The 20816-nt window shown below is 40.5% G+C and overlaps 1 protein-coding gene and 1 long non-coding RNA gene across 2 annotated transcripts; both read right to left on the reverse strand.

The window, feature by feature from the left end:
* On the reverse strand, nt 9105-14476 carry LOC107618760. The gene is made up of 3 exons (XR_001615365.2): nt 14463-14476; nt 14416-14418; nt 9105-9271 (listed from the first exon to the last, which is right to left on the reverse strand). It is a non-coding gene; the product is annotated as an uncharacterized LOC107618760 (long non-coding RNA).
* Nucleotides 14481-15023, reverse strand: LOC107609199. Its single transcript, XM_016311066.1, has 2 exons — nt 14829-15023; nt 14481-14732 (listed from the first exon to the last, which is right to left on the reverse strand). The coding sequence occupies exons 1-2, from the start codon at nt 15021-15023 to the stop codon at nt 14481-14483; spliced, it is 447 nt and encodes a 148-aa protein (XP_016166552.1).

The raw sequence follows: 20816 nt of genomic DNA on the forward strand, positions 1-20816 counted from the left end.
TCAAAAACATGCCAACTTTCACATCGCCCCGCCAGAGGAACTCATCAGCATGACCTCACCTTGGCCATTCGCAAAATAGGGAGTCGACCTTCTCGGACCCTTCCCTCAGGGATCGGGACAAGTCAAATTCCTCATAGTAGGGGTAGACTATTTCACAAAGTGGATCGAGACAGAACCTCTAGCTAACGCCACTGCTCAAAGAAGTAAAAAATTCCTATATAGAAACATTGTCACAAGGTTCGGGGTTCCATACTCTATCACCACAAACAATGGCACCCAATTCACAGATGCAGGCTTCAGAAAGTTAGTGGCCGACTTGAACATAAAACAACAATTCACCTCCGTAGAACATCCCCAAGCTAATGGACAAGCCAAAGCTGCCAACAAAGTCATATTGGCTGGGCTGAAATGGAGATTACAGGACGCAAAGGGAGCCTGGGCTGAGGAGCTCCCACAAGTCCTATGGGCATATCGAACAACGCCACATTCCACCACAAAGGAATCACCCTTCCGATTAGCGTACGGAACGGAGGCAATGATCCCAGTGGAGATTGAAGAAGGATCGCCTATAGTGATCCACTATAATAAAGAAGCCAACTCCCAACTTCAAAGGAAAGAACTCGACCTACTTCCAGAAGTCCAAGAAAGAGCTCGGATCAGGAAAGAGGCATTAAAACGTCGGATGGCTTCGAGATATAATCAAAGGGTAGTGCCGCGAGGTTTTTCTGAGAACGACCTCATCCTAATCCGAAATGATATGGGAACGACTCGACCTGGGAAAGGAAAGCTGGCAACAAACTGGAAAAGAAACTACCGAGTTATAGAAGTACTTGGAAAGGGCTACTACAGACTGTCCGAACTCGATGGGCGAGAGCTTCCTAGGTCATGGCACGCCTGCAACCTAAGAAGGTACTATAGTTAGGGATGATAAAGGATCTTAGGATAAGGTGCACTCTTTTTCCTGAAAAGGTTTTTTAATGAGGCGCCAAGCCAAGACCTATAAATTACCCAACTTAGAGGGATAAAGCTTCCAAATGTATATATTTGCCTTTTCTTTTGAATAAAGTCTGTTTAGATTTTCTACAAATTCGCAAGCCGCATTAATCTGAAACATTCATCGTCCGATTATAAAGCTACAGATCAGCAGAAAGTGAAAATCAAATTCACTGCACGATCACGATAAAGACAAACAGAGATGAAAACAAAATTCATTAAAAGGTCGACCAAACATGGATTAAACCCAATTTCTACAAATCGGCAAAGATGAAAACAAAATAATGCAAGAAGTTATCGAAAGTGATAAATAGAAAGGACCTGACGAGGTCTTAATAAATGGATTGCTAAAAAATAACCTAAAGACTGGCCGACGTAAAGAAGTCGGACCAGTCGCAATAACCAAAGTTATAAGTAAATCCCTGGAAAGAGGTCTGGCCAACCCTATAAAAGAGGATTACTATAACTTAGAAGGGCCCGACATGACGAAGTCGGCCCAAAACATAAAAGTTATAGAAGTAATCCTTGAAAGAGACCTGAACAAGGTCCAAGAAAGAGGATTACAAAAATAACTTAGAAGGGCCCGACATGACGAAGTCGGCCCAAAACATAAAAGTTATAGAAGTAGTCCCTGAAAGAGACCTGAACGAGGTCCAAGAAAGAGGATTACAAAAATAACTTAGAAGGGTCCGACATGATAAAGTCGGCCTAAAATATAAAGTTATAAAAGTAATCCCTGAAAGAGACCTGAACAAGGTCCAAGAAAGAGGATTACAAAAATAACTTAGAAGGACCCGACATGACGAAGTCGGCCTCCCAAAAATCCTAACATTATAAAAAGTAACTCCTAGCAGAGAACTCACAAAAGGTCCAAACAAAATAGGATTACTAGAAATAACTTCAGAAGAATCAAAGGAATCAAAGCCACAAGTAGGAAACGCAAAGGCAATCCAAAGAGGTCGAGCAATAAAGCTCCAACACTACCAAAAAACCTAAAAAAGGTAACAAGATAGATAAAAACCGACATGATATGAAAAGCATAGAGTTATAATAAGAACAAGATCAAGAGGCTACCCAAATCAGCCCCAAGAACTTGGAAGTTATTTTGTTTTTCAAAATTAAGTTGCTAAACAAGCAACTAAAAGAGTGTCAACATTTAGCAAACATTACAAAAAGAAAGTTTAAAAGCCCACAGGCCGGGCTATCTACATAAAACATTTACATAATCAGGGAAGATCCGAAGGCTTCTCGGCAGCACGAGGTGAAGGAGGGCGAGTCTGAATGGGCACAGCATCCACAGTCCTATCATCCCGATTCAAGATTTAACAGTCAGGTTCTGACACGGGATGACCGGCCTCAGCTGAAGGAGCTGAAGAAGTCGGCACCATAGAGGCTTTGGCAGCAAGAACAGAGGGAGGTTCAACATCATCGTCATCAGGATCGTCAGGGACAATCTTGCCATCCTTTACAACATTGTCCAGGTTGAAGAGAGTAAGGTCGACCTCGGGAGCAAGAACTCGAACCTTGGTAGCATGAAGAGGGAGGTCTTGGGTAGTTCGGTACAGGGCAGCTCCTATATGTGCCATCTTGACGCTACTCCGTGTAATAAAATCCAAGTGGCGAAGGAGAGAGATATCGTCGGTAGGAATGGTATCGCAAAGACCAATCTGTTGATCAACAAACTCAACCGCATCAAAGTCAGGGGCATCAAGGTTGAAAGGCTCAGTTGTTTTTTGTTTGTTGTTTGGAGGAGCACCAGAAGTAGCAATAGAAGCTTGAGGAGGATCAACCAAACGAACCTGGGGAGTAGGGATTACCTTCCTCGCCCCCGGTGACCTCGGTATGGCCGGCTTCAACTGAACCTGGGACGGCCCCTCCCCGGCCGCCTTGGCCGAGACATTTTGAGCTGCAGTAGCCTTCCTTGCCCTTTTAAAGGCCTTCATGGATTCATTATTCTTAATCATCTCTGCAAACAAAACATAACCGCAGGAAACCAAGTTACAAATCAAAGAAGAGCTTACAAGAGATAAACTCGACAAAACAAGCAAAACCAAAAAATTAACCACTACCTAGCTCAGCTTGGAAGAGAGAGGGGTTGGTTAAAAATTTCTTTGTGTCGAGATGGGGAGGCTGCCCCCAGTTTTCTTCCAGCACAGTCACGAAAGCTTGCTCAACCTCATCTAACATCTCCCACGTATATTTAGATACCATTACATTCTTTTGCCATTCCAAGGGAAAGGCGGGCTCATCATTCTCATCCAGAAAAAAGGGTCGAGCTCCTTCAACAGCTCGGACCCTAAAAAAGTAATTTTTGAAGTCACGGAAAGATTCATCAAACCTGGAGAAAACCTTTTTTCCCTGGGAAGCTCGGAAAGAAACCCAAGCGGCTTTCTTCTTAACTACCACAGGCTTTGTCAAAACAAAGAGATAAAAGAAGAGGGATTGTGAAGTAGGGATACCGAACTCATGACACAGCAATTGAAAGATTTTAAAAAACCCCAGGAATTGGGGTAAACCTGGGATGGAGCTACATTACAGGACCATAATAGGTTGGTCTCGAAAGGGGTAAAGGGAAGAGTGATATTCATTTGACTAAAAAAGAAGTCGTAGGCGTAGAAAAAGGGACGCTCTCCAGCAATTCGGGTAGAAAAACAGACCCTCTCCTAAGAATTTGGAGATACAAGCTCATAGTTCTTTTCATCACTACCATTACCACAAATCCTATGAAATTGCCTAAGTTGCTAACAAAACTCAGAGTCAACTAACAAAACACACAGAAGAACCATGGAATCCACCCAATCAGCCATGCCCTCAGGGACTTGGGAAGATGTCTCAACAATATTTTTGCGAGAAGACATGAGGTCAACTAGTCCTACAACAAGGAAAGAAGATTGGATTACTAAAAAACATCTCGGACGAAAGCAAAACAACTCAGCCAATATAATCCAGCACAATACAAATAACAAAAGGAAACCCCAGGACCCACACCAAAGATCCAGGGGCATCCTTTGGAGGCAGGCACAGAAGAAGGACTCAGGAAAACCTACAAACTCACACCTTGATAATGACCCCTTTCAACTAAAGTGACACTTTGAGAAGAAGACTACAAGCCACAAATCAAAATAAAACCATCAAAATAAACTCCCAGACTCACCGTCCCAGTTCGATTAACAAACGAAGCTACCAAGCAACAAAATGTATCAAATCATCGAAGATGCACCCCTTTTTCAGAGAAATAAAATACCCCCAAACAAACAAAGAAAATCAAAACAAAGCATCGTTATCTTCTACAAAGTCCAGTAGTAAGGGAAGCTATCAACAGGGCAAAATCAAGGGGTAATATTTTTAGAAGCAAACAAGTGCAGTTCACAAAACTCAAGCATTAAAGAACAACTAAAAGCAATAGCAAAACATGCAAAGCCCTAAAAAGCCTCAACAGAAATACCAGGAGTATGCATAAAGATGAAAAAGAAGCCAGAAAAATACATCACAGTAACACACAAACACAAGACTACAAAAAGGTTCAAGCTTTCCAACATACATTCAGTCAGAATCAAAGCTTTACTAGAAAAAATGAGGAGAACAATAAAAAGAAGAACCAACCTGAATAAAGGAAGAAACTTTGAAGAAGATGGAATCCAGAGTCGCCCTTCACAGCAACGAAAACACTAATCGCCAAGAAGACGTCACAGGGAAGAAATGCGAAAAACGGCAAACTTTAGAAAACAGAAAGAGAGAAAGAAAAGGGAAGTTACTGAGAAGAGAAACCGTTTTTTCTGAGTGTGAAATTCAAAATAGAGAGGCTAAGAGAAACGAAGCAATTAAAAACCAATTAATGAGGGTATTAAAACCCTCGCATATTTCCAAGGCTAAGAGCGCTAATGCAAAAGCGCGCACTTTTAATAAAAAGTGAAAGAAAACGTTCCATATTCAAAAAGGAGAATGCTACGAAGATTAAGTTGACAAGGTGCTCGAGTTCGGCTTCACCAGAGAAGGATCGAAGTCCTAAAACTAAGACTCGACCTCAAAAAGAAAGACCGAGCTCGAGCAGGGGCACTGTTCATACCCTGAGTCGAGCTATCCAACCCGGGATGTTTAGCGACAAGGCGACCGACCTCTTTAGGTCAGGACCCCCGACCTCTTCTTTAAAAGAGTTTGGCCAATTCGACATGAAGGGCCCAAACAGGCCCAAATGAAGGGACACAGCCCAATCTAAAGGCAGTTAAAGCCTAGAAAGATAAGGGCGGCTCCCCAAAAGATAAGATGACCTCGCTTAAAGATAAAGATAAGATAACTAATTTATCTTATCTAGAAAGGTCAGCCTACACTACTATAAATACACTGGAGCACCCAGGTATAACTCATACTCTGATTCTACTAAAAACCTGCTTATTACCCTTGCTAACTTAAGCATCGGAGTCCCTTGCAGGTATCACCACCCTCCGGTGACAAAGGATCAGCAGCGCAGCCAGTCCAACAAGAATTCATGGCAAGAAATTGAGATCATAGGCTTTCCATCTTAGTCACTAATAACAATAATTAACAAGAATTTATCATATTACGTCATCTCCAACGATGGAAGAAGGTGTGAGTTATCTTCAACGAGAGAAAGTCAAACAAGACTAGCTAATCTCAATCCAAATGTCCCAATAAACTAACTAATTAAATTAGCTAGAGATTAGAGTCAATGAAAATAATATTGACTAACAACTCTAGATCACCAATTCAAATTGGATGTTAATGACTCAAGATTACCTAATTACTCTTTCCAAGCCAAGAATGCTCAAAGTCTACTCTAAAGCCCAACCAAGCATATTGTCAAACACTTGGTGGGTAATAAAGGAAAGCATGGTAAATGTGCAAGAATAATAAAATCTAACAACTACCAATTGCAAGGAGAGTAAATCAACAACTTAATTCATCAATGAAAGAAACATCAACATCAAATTGCATTAAATGTAAACCAAATCCAACATTAGTTCATCATCACAAAAGAGAGCAAAGAGGGAAATTAACACTACAAACCATGAGAATAAAAGAGTAAAAGCAAGAATTCATAAACGAAATGAGATGAAAACATGAGATTGAACCTATATCTAGAAGAGATTAACCTAACCTAGCCTAATTCTAGAGAGAAGAGGGAGCTTCTCTCTCTAGAAACTACTCTACATGATGCTAACACTTCAAACAATTGCTCCCCCTTTGCTTGGACTTCAATTATGCATGAAATACACTCAAAAACAAGTTGGATTTGGGCCTAGGCAGCTCAGAAATTGCCCCCAGCATTTTGCCTTTAAGGGGTCACATGCGAGTATCGGCGCGTACACGCCATGTGCGCGTGCGCGTCGATTGGCTGTTTCTTCATCCGTGCGAACGCGTCATGTACGCGTGCGCGTCTCTGTGCGAAGCCACTTTTGCGCGTGCGTGCCTTGTATGCGTGCGTGCCCATTGATGCGTTCCCAATCTTTGTTTCTTCATGCATTCTCCTCTTTATATGATTTTTTTCCTCATTTCTTCCATCCAATACTTGCCTTATGAAGCTGAAATCACTTAGCAAACACCTCAAAGCATCGAATGGAATTAAAGTGAATCAAAATCACCAATTTAAGGGCCTTAAAAGCATGTTTTTACACTTAAGCACAATTCAAGGGAGAATTACAAAACCATGCTATTCAATTGAATAAATGTGGGAAAAAGGTGGTAAGATCCACTAAAATAAGCACAAGATAAACCATGAAATCGGGGTTTTTCACACGTACAGGTGTGTGCATACGCACAGATGCCCTGTTTCCAAACTAAGGCTTTAAGCCTTAACTCAACAAAAGCTTAACATCAAAACATGCAATAACCTGTAAATTCATGATCCAAACAAAAATTAGCCTACAAATATCAAAATTAAACTAATTCTAAGCTAACCAATCAAACAAAAATGCAATTAAGGCAACTTATTTACAAAGAGAAGGGTTGAAACAATGTTACCATGGTGTGGTGTCTCCCACCTAGCACTTCTATTTAGAGTCCTTAAGTTGGACTTTATTGAGAAGCTCTCACCCAAGCTTGTATTCTCCAAGGCTTTTGAGATTCCAAAGCTTGTGCACCCACATCTTGTAGTATGGTGGTGAGTCCCTTTCATTCCATCTAGGTAACAAGGACTTGAAATTCCCAATTCCTATAACACAATAGCAACAAAACTCACAATGCAATGGGTGAGAATTCATAGGATAGAAAGAGAATAAAGACCAAAGGTAATAAGAACAAATAAAATGAACTCCTAAAACTAGTAAAAACAAGTAATCAACCAAAAACAACTATTCACATATTCATATATTGACATATTTACATATTCACATATTAACACATTCACAAAATCCAAAAATGAGCAAACAACATATGTACAATCAACCAAAAATAAGATATTCACAATATTTATATATGCACAATAGCCACTAACATAACACCATTGCAACTCCCCGGTAACGGCGCCAAAAATTTGATGATAGCCCAAAGCGGGTTGGGAATTTTATTTTCTCAAAATAGAATTGGCATTGTAAGTATAGTTCCCAACCCAACAATTGGCCAACAATCAAATTTAAATTCAAAAGATAGTCACAATACAAAACAATTATTATAACCAAGAGTATTTAGCTCCCGGGTCGTCTTCCCTAGGAGTTGCAAATGAAGTGTCATATCATTGGCTATGAGAGAACATGGGGAATTGGGAATGAAAGCAAGAGAGCAAGAAATATAAATAGCAAGAATTGAAACAAGCATGTGAGGAATTAAAAGGAAAGAAATTGAAAGCAATGCAACTAAAAATCAAATAGTAAAAAAAAGGGGTTCTTGGCAAGAAGTGGGTAATCTAGGTTTCCTATCCTAGTTGTGGACCACAAACATGGAAATTGTGTGGAATTAATCCCAATTAGTCAATCCTAATTGAGAATTAGTCAAAAGGGCATAATTGATTCCAATCCCTAAGTCCTAAGTCAACATTAGTGGGTCACTTAAAGTCAAGGGAACCAAACCAACTAACAATCCTCACACAATGTGGAATGGACATCCACAACTCAATTCCACCCAAAGACCCAATTTCTCAACCAAGAGTGTGAAAACTAAACATGTAAGAGATTAAACATCAAAGCAATTAAATGATCATGCAAGAAATTAAAAGTCAAAGCAATAAAAGTCAAAGCAATAAAATGCAAGGAAAGGAAACTTCAAATGCAAGAAAACCTCTTGGCAAGTAATTGAGAGCTAAGGTTACCTATCCTAGCCATTGACCACAAACATATGATGATTATGAAGAGTTAATCCTACTTAGTCAACCCTACATCGAGGATAAGTCAAATAGGCATAGTTGATTTCAATCCATAAGTCCTATGTCAACACTAAGGGTCACATAGATTCAATGGAGACCAAATCAACTAACTACTCTAATATATCAAACAAGAATGGACATCAATAACTCAAGGATCACCAAAGTCAACAATTTCAAGCCAAGAGTGGAGAAAAACTAAGTGAAAACTAGGCCAAGCATTTTATCAAATACTTGGTGTGCATGAGAATAAAATAATATTAAAATATATTAAAAATAAAATCTAACTACCAAAAGCAAGAAAACCATAACAACAACTAAAGAAAGCAATAAATGAACATGAAAACATAAATTTGCATTAAATGAAATTAAAATTAACAAAGAGTGTTCATAACATAAAAATGACAAAATAAAGGAAATAACAAGGGAAATGAAGAGGAATAAAGATGCAATAACAATAAATGACAAGGAAAAGTAAATGAAAACAAGAATTAAAAGTAGAAATTACAAGAAATTAAACTAAAGAACCCTAATTCTAGAGAGAGGGGAGAGCTTCTCTCTCTAAAGAACTACACTAAAACATGATAAAAGCTAACCCTAATTGCTCCCCCCTCTTTCACATGGAGTGAGGCCTTGTTTAATATAGGAAGAATCAGCTTCAGAAAGTCAAAAAACTGGTCTCTGGAGGCCCAGAAATTGCCCCCAGCGATTTCCATTAAGTGAGTCACGTGTTGGGACGTGTGCGTACGCACAGGTGTGTGCGTACGCACACTTGCTGATTTTCTTCTTGTCTGTACGCACAGGAGGTTGTGCGTATGCACACATGGCTGTGTGGCTCTCGTGCGTGCGCACAGGTGGTTGTGCGCATGCACACTCCATTGTGTGCTTCTCCTTTGTTTTCTTCTTGTTTTCTCCCTTTGTTCATGCTTCATTCCACTTTTGCCTTCCCAAACTTGTCTCTAGGACCTAAAATCACTCAACAAAGATGTCATGGCATCGAATGGCATAAAGGTGGGATTAAAATTACTAATTTAAGCACAAAATAGCATGTTTTCACAATTAGGCATAATTTGGAGAGAAAACACAAAAGCACGCTATTTAGATGAATAAATGTGGGTTTATGTGATGAAATCCACTCAAATCAAACCAAAATATATCGTTAAATATGTATTCATCAATGAGATATGACTTCTAAGTTGAATGACTCAGTCTCAACCGAATTCTAGCTTAGCCAAGTTTGATCCCGAAATGGAAAGAACCTTATTTCATACTCGGGAAGCTAGACGTCGTTTGGATTACACGGCTAGTGCTTCGGCCTCTCTTGAGGAACCCTCCGAAACACTAGACGGAACCGAGAGTGATCTAGAGTCCACATTCAACGAAGGAACTTCCTATTCCTCTATTGGCACTATTGATATATCCTTGAATACTACAGGTGAAAACCACATGGCGGAGCCACGTAAGATTACCTTGCACGAGCAAGGAGCACTGGATCTCATTCTTCAACCATTGCAAGCTAGGTATCCAAATCTTGATCCAAATTTTGAGCTGAACAATAGTCTGATTAACTTGCTTCCTAAGTACCATGGACTACCGGGCCAAGATCCCATTATTCATTTGAGAGACTTTCAAGTAGCTTATTCTACGGCTCGAAGGTATAGTGCTGATGAGATTGCTATCATGGGTTTTGCTTTCCCCTTTTCTCTTGAGGGGCAAGCAAAAGAATGGTTCTACTCCCAACTTGATGAAGTGGTGACTGAATGGGACCTATTGAGAAGAGAGTTCTTAGACAAGTTCTTTCCTCCGGAGAAGACCGACTACATCCGGAACGAAATTTCCGGTATAATACAAAGAGATCAAGAGACACTCTATGAATATTGGACTCGATTTAAGAGGTTGTTGGAATCTTGTCCACATCATGGGTTAGATACTCATTTGCTCATTAGCTATTTCACTGAAGGTCTTTGTGCAGCGGATAAGAGATTGCTTACCGCCTCCAATGGTGGTTCCCTTTCTAAGAACAAGACGGGGGCAGAAGCATGGAGTTTAATCAATGATGTCGCCGAAGCTACCCAACATGTGAGAGTGAGAAACAATCCTCCTAAGAGTGTGGTGGAAGCACCTTCTTTCGACTTGAATTTGACTAAAGTGCTTGGAGAAATGACCACTCTCCTCAAGGAGATTCACCAAGGACAAAAGGCATCTCAATCAATCCAAGCCATCCAAGTCCCACCTCAAATCCTCCAACTTGAAGGACCTCCTAGAGTGTATGGTTTGTGCTCTAGTACCACACATTACAGTGACCAAAGCCATCAAGTCCAAGAGGATTACACTCTTGCAGTAGCCAACAACTACAACAACTGTCCACTTTATCAATCTCAAGGTCAAAGCAATTACTCCCGTGGTAATAGCTCTAATCAAGGGTGGAGGGACAATGCCCAAGGAAACAACCATAATCAAAGATGGAACCAAAGCAACTCATCTTCTCATTACCACAACAACAACCAACCTTCTTCCCAATACCACAACAATACCTACCAAGCCAACCAAAACCACCATAATCAACCATACCAACACTCACAACAAAATCAAGCCAATAACCATAGATACCAAACTCCTTATGAAAGACAACAAACCAATCAGCCTTCTTCTTCTCCCACAAATCAAGGTGATGACTCTCACCATGCACTCTATCAAGAACAAGAGAGACTTAGGTCTATAATAGAGAAAATAAAGAGAACACTAGGAATCTCAATGCACAAGTTGGCACTATGAGTGCTTAAATGTCCTCTATAGCCGAGATTCTCTCAAGGTTAGCATTACCTCCTACAAACAATACCAACATCGACCAAGCCTCTAGCTTATCTAGCCTTCCTTCCCAACCTATCCCAAACCCAAGGGGTAGCATCAATGCAATTACCTTGAGGAATGGTACAACAATTGAGGAAGTTGAACCCAAGCCCATCAAGTTGGCGGAGGATGTCCCTAATGTCGAAGTTGGTGAAACAATGAAGATAGATGAAGAAGAAAATGAGGAAGAAGTTGCAAAGGAAGAAGAAGAACAATTGAAGGCCAAGGAACCGAAGAGGAAGAACAACTTAGAGGAACAAATTCCTATACCGTTCCCTACGATAGCCAAGAAGGCCAAGAAGTATGAGGAGCTTGATCCCAATATAGTGTAAATCTTCAAGAATGTGGAGGTAACTATTCCACTCTTTAATGCCATACATCAAGACCCGAAATATGCTAAGTTTCTCAAATATGTGTGCACTCACAAAGAGAAGATTGGTGGGCTAGGGATGAATCTATTAGGTAACCCTGTTTCTTCTATGATGGATGATTTTCCTGAAAAATATAGTGATCCCGGTCCTTGCTTGGTATCTTATATGATTGGTGAGATTCAACTTAAGGATTGCATGTGCGACCTAGGCTCGTGTGTGAGCATTATGCCACTCTTGATTTATGAGAAGTTGAACATTGCACCGCTGAGGGGATCCGGGGCTAGGTTTGTGCTTACGGACAAGAGTATCATTTCGATTGTGGGTATTTGATAAAACCCAATTCTAGGGTTTATCTTGTGCTAAATTTAGTGGATTTTATCAACTATTTTCACACTTATTCATACAATTTTCATGGTTTTAAATTTCTTCCAAATTTTGTGCTATGAATGAAAACATGCTTCTAAGGCCTTAAAATCACTAATTTTTAATCCTCTCTTATTACCATTCGATGCCGTGATATGTTTATTAAGTGATTTTAGAGATTATAGGACATGAATGGCTTAGAGGATGGAAAGGAAGCATGAAAAAGTGGAAGGAACACAAGAAAATGAAGATTTGACAAGATGATGCCCACGGGCACGCATGGACTACGCGTGCGCGTGATCGCGCCATACTCCAAGCGACGCGTACGCGTGACATGATGTGTACGCGTGACCAATGCATCTTCAAGGCGATGCGTATGCGTGGCTTATGCGTACGCGTGACGAGTGGCACGTGCCTCACTAAGGTAAAGTCGTTGGGGGCGATTTCTGAGCTGATTTCTAGCCCAATTTCGAGCCCAGTATGCAGATAAGAGGCTGGGAGTGAAGGAAAAAAGCGGGGATCACCATTCATACACACTTTAGTTTAGATGTAGTTTTCTATGGATAGAGGCTTTCTCCTCTCTCTAGATTAGGGTTCTTAGTTTTACTCCTTTTTAGATCTAGATCTCTTTCTCCATCAATTTAGTTTTCCTTTACTTTTATTTGTTCTAGTACTTTAACTCTCTTGTTAATTCCTTTATTTTGTTAATGAGTTAATACTCAAAATCATCCCCGAAAGATACCTCGATCTCCATATTAGTCCCCGAAAGATAAAGTTAATGAAAAGAGTCCCCGAAAGTTACACGAGTTAATCAGGTTCGTCCTTCCGTCAATTTGCTAGATGACATGGCTAACGTCTGCTCACGTGGCACGTTAACTGCCATGCTGGCAGAGAAGGAATACGATGCCGTTTTGAGGGAATGTCCAGATAGACATGAATCGGCGTTGTTTCATGGAGAAAGTGGATTCAAAACGTTGCAGAGTGGAGTCACCCTCTTCCATAACGAGTATCTCCACGTTTGACTCCAAAATTGTTTCGTCTCCGTCAAGCCATGCCCTAACCCCTTCACGTTGCATTCGAACATCGCCATCGACGTTTGTCCTCGTTGGCTGACGATCAAAACCGAGTACATCGCCAGCCACGTTTGTCGTCGTTGGTTGACGATCAAAGCCGAGTAGCTGTTGGTACTGAGAAGAGTGGTCGTCAGATGTTAGCAACATTGTTTGTGGAAGAAGCAAGCGTGACGGTTAGAGGTAAGCATTAAAGTTTTTTCCTTTTTTTTGAAGTCAGTTTGTAGGCTGATGTCTTAGGGGTGGCGTGCTGTATATCTTTGTCTTTAGGGGTAGGGGTTTGTGTGAGTGTTGTTTAAGGTTAGAATACATTGCTTTGAATGCCGTTGTGATGATATTGTGTTATGGGTGTTTGATGTTAATGGGAGTTAGTTTTCGTTGTTGCATGTTTGTTTTGGGGTTAGGGTTTCTTATGTTATGATTGAGAATAGGCAGTTGCAATCTGTGTGGGCTAAGGAGGTTTTCTTATTTCTGCTTGTAGATGGAAGGTCCTCCGATGACCTTTGTGTTTCACCATGGTAACTGTTTAAGAAGAATACTGAAGGAGATATGGTATACGAACCCGATAATACAGAGGTGCTGATGGGGGTTGAAGGAGACACGCTTGACGTCTTCTTTGTAAGGGGTTATTATAGGGAGTTGGGTTACATTGAAGCTGGAAGTTGTTGGTGGAAAGATCCTGGAGTTCCTCTTTCATCAGGGTTGAGAAGCTTGGTCACAGACGCAGACTTGGTTGCCATGTGCAGGGATTGCAGGAGAAATCACAATCTGATCAATATCTACCTGGAGCATTGTATCTCTCAGCCTTGTATAGTAGACCAGATTGAGGATGAAGTAGTGAATGTGGAAGCAGCAGGGTTGAAACAGGGGAAGTGCAGCTCCCAACCTGTGAAGAAACCCACAAGAATTGATCCTCAGTCCCAAAAGCAAACCTATCACCCCAACAGAACAACCTCACAGCCCAAGTCACAGCCCAAGTCACAGCCCATATCTGAGCCCAGTCAACCAAAGGTGAAGCCCATGTCTCAGCCCAATAAAGCAGCCCATCAGCCCAAGAAGACAACATCTCAGCCCAAGAAGACAACTACTCAGCCCATGAAGCCTGTTCCTGAGGCCAAGAAGACCAGTTATCAGGCCAAATCAGTCCCACCTCAATCAAATTCATCATCAGAGGCAAGCAATAACTCACAAGGGACAAAGGACAAACAAACTAGCAGTGGCTGCAGAGTCACAAGATCTGGAAGACAAGTGAAGGAAGCTCAACTCCAGGAAGATGACACTGACTCTCATGACTCTTATGAGAGTACTGAAGATGAACTGTATAGGCCTCCAAAGGTTGTAGGAGACAACCTCTATAGCAGTGAGAGTGATAGTGACTCTGGGAAGGGAAAAAGAAGTGGAAAAAGGGACAGCAGGTCTGAAATCAGAGAAAAGCAGAAGCCCCCTAAGAAAAGACTAGCTGATAAAGAATCACATTAAGTACAACTACCACAAACTACAAACAAGTGTTTGGAATTTGCTTTACTTGGAACGACACAATAAACTACAAACAATCACATTAAGCACAACTACCACAAACAGGAAAACTATTAACATTTTCAATGCTTTTACTTCAGCTTCCAAGCTGCCCAGTCTCCATGCCACCTTCAACCTCCATTCATCACAGTCACTATCAACCTGCAGCTTAGCCCCATAATCTTTCTTCGTTGCACCTTGGCCCATCCCTTCATACTCATCATCCTCAACCCACTTAAAGTAGTTGCAGTGACTGCCCTTTTGAAAATTCAGAAATCAGAAAATAAAAAATCAAACAAAATCCTAACACACAAAACAACATCAAAAACCCTTAAAATCTTACACAACACTCACCCGGTACCTTGGACATGCACGAAATAGTCTATCTGGGTTCTCCGCTGTCCTAGACTTTCTTATCGCAGCCTTCAACCCACAGAAACATGATTCCTCATGGGGTTTCCTCCGGCTTCGCATTGAGGCGCTCGAACCATTACTCCCGTTCGAGAACAACGACACACCGCCACCACGGTCTCCATTTCCGGCCTCCATCGTTGCCCCAAACCACCAACTTGAACACGAACCCAGCTATATGGCCATCTGAATGATGAAGGCGACCTATTTATCATGGAATTTAGGATTAGGTTTCAAACACTTAGGGACTCATTTGAACTGTTTTCTCAAACTTACCTTCTCAGCAACACGTCATCACACGTGGGCCTCTTCCACGTTTGAAGCTAACCACACACATCAGCAACAGTTAGCCAGGTCACCAACGGAGTTAACGGAAGGACAAACGTGATTAACTCGTGTAACTTTCGCGGACTCTTTTGATTAACTTTATCTTTCGGGGACTAATATGGAGATCGAGGTATCTTTCGGGGACGATTTTGAGTATTAACTCTTTTGTTAATTTTAGTTTATGAACTCTCTTGTTGATTTTTATTTTCTTTTAATGCAATTTATGATTTCCATGTCCTTTTATATTTGCCTTAGTTCCTATTGTTGACTTGCTTTGATTAGTTGTAGCTTCCTTTAATTCTTGCAATTGATGATGTTTACTTTTATTGCACTCTAGGTGTTTGTTAAAATGTTTTCACTAGTTTTAGAGTAGTTTTCTTTACTCTTGGCCTAGGCTAAGGGAATTGAGTGACCTTGAGTCATTGGGTTTCATTGAATTGGTGATTTGAGAACCCTATATGATCAATTTGATGTCTATTGACACTAACCTACTATTAAGCTAATTAATAGCTAGGTTGGGACTTATGATTAATGTTTATCAAGCCTATTTGACGTACTTCAAGCTTAGGAGTAGACTTTTGTTGTACTTAAAGCTTGGAAGTAGACTTAATGGGTTGGTCCCTCACAATTGTCAATATTTGGTTTGTAGACAAGGATGGTGATCTCAATTACCGATGTCTAGCCAAGAGTTCTTCCTTTTCTTTTATTAATTCTTGTTATTTACGTTTCTTGTTCCTTATTACACAAACCCCAAAAGATCCCTTCATAGCCAATAATAAAGCACTTCATTGTAATTCCAAGGGAGAATGACCCGGGATTGATACTCTTGGTTATTTTATTGGGGTTGAACTAGTGACGACCATATTAAATTTGATTTGAGGATTCATTGTTGGTTTAGAACTATACTTGCAACGCAACTATTTTTTTGTGAAATTCTTTACCGACAATTTTTCTCTTATCAAATTTTTGGCGCCGTTGCCAGGGAGTTGCAATGGTGTTATGTTATTGGCTATTGTGAATATGTTCATATTGTGAATATCTTGCTTTTTGGTTATTTCATGGTTTTGCTAGTATTAGGAGTTTACTTTTTCTTTGCCTTGTTGATACTCTTTGTTTTGATTTTCTCTTTTCATATGAATTCTCATCCTTGTGATTTTGGATATGGTTATGACTATGTTGTAGGTAATGGAGACTTTAATGGTGGCTCACATTATGGGAGGGAAGAACTCTTAAAAAGGGAGCCACATCCATATGAGCAATCATCATGGCAACCTCCTCAATCAAGCTACTATGATTGCAATCCCTCCTATGATACATATCATTCCAATGGATATGATGGTTCCTGGTGCACAAAATTGTTACTCTCTTACAATTTCACACATGTGACCAGCAAGTGCACTGGGTCGTCCAAGTAATACCTCACGTGAGTAAGGGTCGAATCCCACGGAGATTGTTGGTTTGAAGCAATCTATGGTTATCTTGTAAATCTTAGTCAGGAAGTCAATTATGTTTATCAGTTGAAATGTGAATAACCAGTAGAGCATAAATTAAAAGTTACTTGTTGTGCAGTAATGGAGAATATGTTGGAGTTTTGGAGATGCTTTGTCTTTTGAATCTCTGCTTTCCTCTGTCTTCTTGTTCAAGCACGCACGTCCTTCTATGGCAAGCTGTGTGTTGGTACTATCCTTTTGCGTCTGTCACTAATGCCCAGCCTTTAGGAGTTTGAAGCTCGTCATAGTCATTCAATCCTTGAATCCTACTCGGAATACCACAGACAAGGTTTAGACTTTCCGGATTCTCATGAATGCCGCCATCAGTTCTAGCTTATACCACGGAGATTCTGATTAAGGAATCTAAGAGATACTCATTCAATCGGATATAGAACGGAGGTGGTTGTCAGGCACACGTTCGTGGTTTGAGGAAGGTGATGAGTGTCACAGATCATCACCTCCATCACAGTTAAGTGCGAATGAAAATCTTAGATAGGAACAAGCGTGTTGAATGGAAAACAGAAATACTTGCATTAATTCATCGAGACACAGCAGAGCTCCTCACCCCCAACAATGGGGTTTAGAGACTCATGCCGTCAGAGAATACAAAGTTTAGATCTGAAATGTCATGAGATATAAAATAAGTCTCTAAAAGTTGTTTAAATACTACACTAGTAGCCTAGGGTTACAAAATATGAGTGGACTATGATGGATGATGCAGAGGTCCACTTCTGGGGCCCACTTGGTGTGTGCTGGGGCTGAGATTTGAGTGAGTCACGTGCAGAGGCCATTTGTGGAGTTGAACGCCAGTTTTTATGCCAGTTTGGGCGTTCAACTCCAGTTTTTGATCCTTTTCTGGCGCTGGACGCCAGAATTGGGCAGAGAACTGGCGTTGAACGCCAGTTTACGTCGTCTATCCTTGTGCAAAGTATGGACTATTATATATTGCTGGAAAGCCCTGGATGTCTACTTTCCAATGCAATTAGAAGCATGCCATTTCGAGTTCTGTAGCTCCCGAAAATACAATTTAAGTGCAGGGAGGTCAGAATCCAACAGCATTAGCAGTCCTTTTTCAGCCTGAATCAGATTTTTGCTCAGCTCCTTCAATTTCAGCCAGAAAAATACCTGAAATTACAGAAAAACACACAACTCATAGTAAAGTCCAGAAATATGAATTTTTCCTAAAAACTACTAGAAATAGACTAAAAACTAACTAAAACATACTCTAAACTATATGAAATTATCCCCAAAAAGCGTATAAAATATCCGCTCATCACAACACCAAACTTAAACTGTTGCTTGTCCTCAATAAACTAGACAAATAAAATAGAAGACTAATAGGTTGAGAAGTGATAATATCTAGAGTTTTTTGATTGAAGCTCAGATTCTAATTAGACCCTGCTCCTCTTGTTCTTTAAACATCTGGGTCAGCATTTGACTGTGTTCCTTCTGTTGTTTTATTATTTGCTCCATAGCTTCCTGTATCTTGGTGACAGACTTCTCAAGATATTCCCAATATTCCGCTTGAGGAATCTCTGGGAGGAATTTCTGTGCTCTCTTCTTGATAAGATCCTCTTGTGCTTGACTTTTCAATTAGGATATATTCAGTTATTCCCATCTTGACTCCAGCGTCCTTGCAGAGCAGAGAAATCACGCTTGGATAAGCCAACCTGGCCTCTCTTGAATTTTTGTTAGCAATCTTATAGAGCTCTGTTGAAATCAGCTGATGAACCTCCACTTCCTTTCCCATCATGATGCAATGAATCATCACTGCTCTTTTAACTGTGACTTCAGAACGATTGCTGGTGGGCAACAGAGAACGTCCAATGAAGTCCAGCCATCCTCTGGCAACTGGGTTGAGATCCTCCCTCTTGAGTTGATTTGGGACGCCCTTTGTGTTGGTGGTCCACCTGGCTCCAGGGATACAGATATCCTCTAGAATCTTATCCAGGCCAATGTCTGCTCTCATCATCCTCCTGTTGAAGGAGTCTGGATCATCCTTTAGCTGAGGTAGCTTTAGTATCTCTCTGATCTTGTCAGGGGTGGTATGAACAATTTTTCCCTTGACCATGGTCCGAAATTTGTAGCAGGCAGTTCCAGATAGTCTTTGCTTGTCAGTCTGCCACATATTAGCATAGAACTCCTGGACCATGTTCCTTCCTACTTTCGTTTCAGGATTAGCTAGGACTTCCCAGTTCCTGATTCGAATTTGCTCCTGGATCTCCGGATATTCATCTTCTTTCAGATCGAATCTCTCTTCCGGGATCACTGATCTCAGACCCATTACTTTAAGATAATGGTCTGAATGTTCTTTAGATAAGAACTTCCCTTGATTCCAAAGTGGTTTTGTAACGCTCTCTTTCTTGCCTCTTGGAGTGGATTGTTTTCCTTTGGGAGCCATGATCTTAGTGATTTCGGATAAACACACCAAACTTAGAGGTTTGCTTGTCCTCAAGCAAAAGAAAAGAAAGGAGAGGGATAGAAGGAGATCGAGGTGCACTTGGTGATGGAAGAGGGGGGAGGCCGAACCCAATTTTAAAGGGGTGGGGGGTGGGTTTTCGAAAGATTGCAAAAGATAAGATAAAAAGATTGAGTTGAAAAAGATAAGATAGAAGATATAGTGTAATTTTGAAGAGATAGGATAGATTTTTGAAAAAGATAAATTTGGATTTTGAAAAAGATAATATGAAGATTTGAAAAAGATATGGATTAGTTGAAAAGATTTTTGAGTGAAAAAGATAGATATGATATGGAGTGGCCACCTTGTGGCGAATTCCATACCGAACCATGGCAGAGTAAAGCTGTTTATTGCAGAAGTGAGTGCCCCCATCACTGATTAGTACTCTAGGGACACCAAACCTGCTAAAAATATGTTTCTGGAGGAACTTCAGCACTATTTTTGTATCATTGTTGGGTGTGGCAATAGCCTCAACCCATTTTGATACATAATCTACTGCCACCAGAATATAAGTGTTTGAGTATCATGGTGGGAAAGGTCCCATGAAGTCAATTCCCCATACATCAAACAACTCTATTTCTAAGATCCCTTGTTGAGGCATGGCGTAACCATGAGGCAGGTTACCAGCTCTTTGGCAACTACCACAATTACGTAAGCAGAGCTTATGATCACTGGAAAGGTGTCACCTTCTCCTAGAAATGCATATTTCAAGGATGGTGGCAGTGGCTTGAGCTCGGGTTTAGGAGGTTTTTCCTCCGAAGGTTTTGAAAAGAGTATAAAAGATTCTAACCCAATTACCAAGAACACAGATTAACACTCTAGCCAAATGAGTTATGGGACCTTAAAAAATTTTAAGGAAGATTATTTTTGAAAACACCAAACTTAAAGTTTGGCACAGGATTTAATAGAAAAATTATTTTTGAAAAAGGTTTTTTTTAAAAAAATATGATAGCCAATTATCATGAACATAAACACCACGTTCTAAATAACTGAGCTATAAGTTTAAAGTATTTTAACAAGGGATAAATAATAAAAGACTCTAAACCAAAAAAAAGAAAAATTTTTCCTAATCTAAGCAACAAAATAATCCGTCAGTTGTTCAAACACGAACAATCCCCGGCAACGGCGCCAAAAACTTGGTGCACAAAATTGTTACTCTCTTACAATTTCGCACATGTGACCAGCAAGTGCACTGGGTCGTCCAAGTAATACCTCACGTGAGTAAGGGTCGAATCCCACGGAGATTGTTGGTTTGAAGCAATTTATGGTTATCTTGTAAATCTTAGTCAGGAAGTCAATTATGTTTATCAGTTGAATTGTGAATAACCAATAGAGCATAAATTAAAAGTTACTTGTTGTGCAGTAATGGAGAATATGTTGGAGTTTTGGAGATGCTTTGTCTTTTGAATCTCTGCTTTCCTCTGTCTTCTTGTTCAAGCACGCACGTCCTTCTATGGCAAGCTGTGTGTTGGTGGATCACCGTTGTCAATGGCTACCTTCCATCCTTCCAGTGAAAACTACGCTCACGCACTCTGTCACAGTACGGCTAATCACTGGTTGGTTCTCGATCCGGTTGGAATAGGATTTACTATCCTTTTGCGTCTGTCACTAACGCCCAGCCTTCGCGAGTTTGAAGCTCGTCACAGTCATTCAATC

This window comes from Arachis ipaensis, chromosome B01 (genome assembly GCF_000816755.2).
Source record: "Arachis ipaensis cultivar K30076 chromosome B01, Araip1.1, whole genome shotgun sequence".
NCBI lineage: Eukaryota > Viridiplantae > Streptophyta > Magnoliopsida > Fabales > Fabaceae > Arachis > Arachis ipaensis.

Coding starts and splice junctions, on each gene's coding strand:
- LOC107609199 (XM_016311066.1), bottom strand. CDS start 15,023: ATGGAGGCCGGAAATGGAGACCGTGGTGGCGGTGTGTCGTTGTTCTCG. Junction 14,733..14,828: donor GTGCATGTCCAAGGTACCGG/GTGAGTGTTGTG, acceptor AATTTTCAAAAG/GGCAGTCACTGCAACTACTT.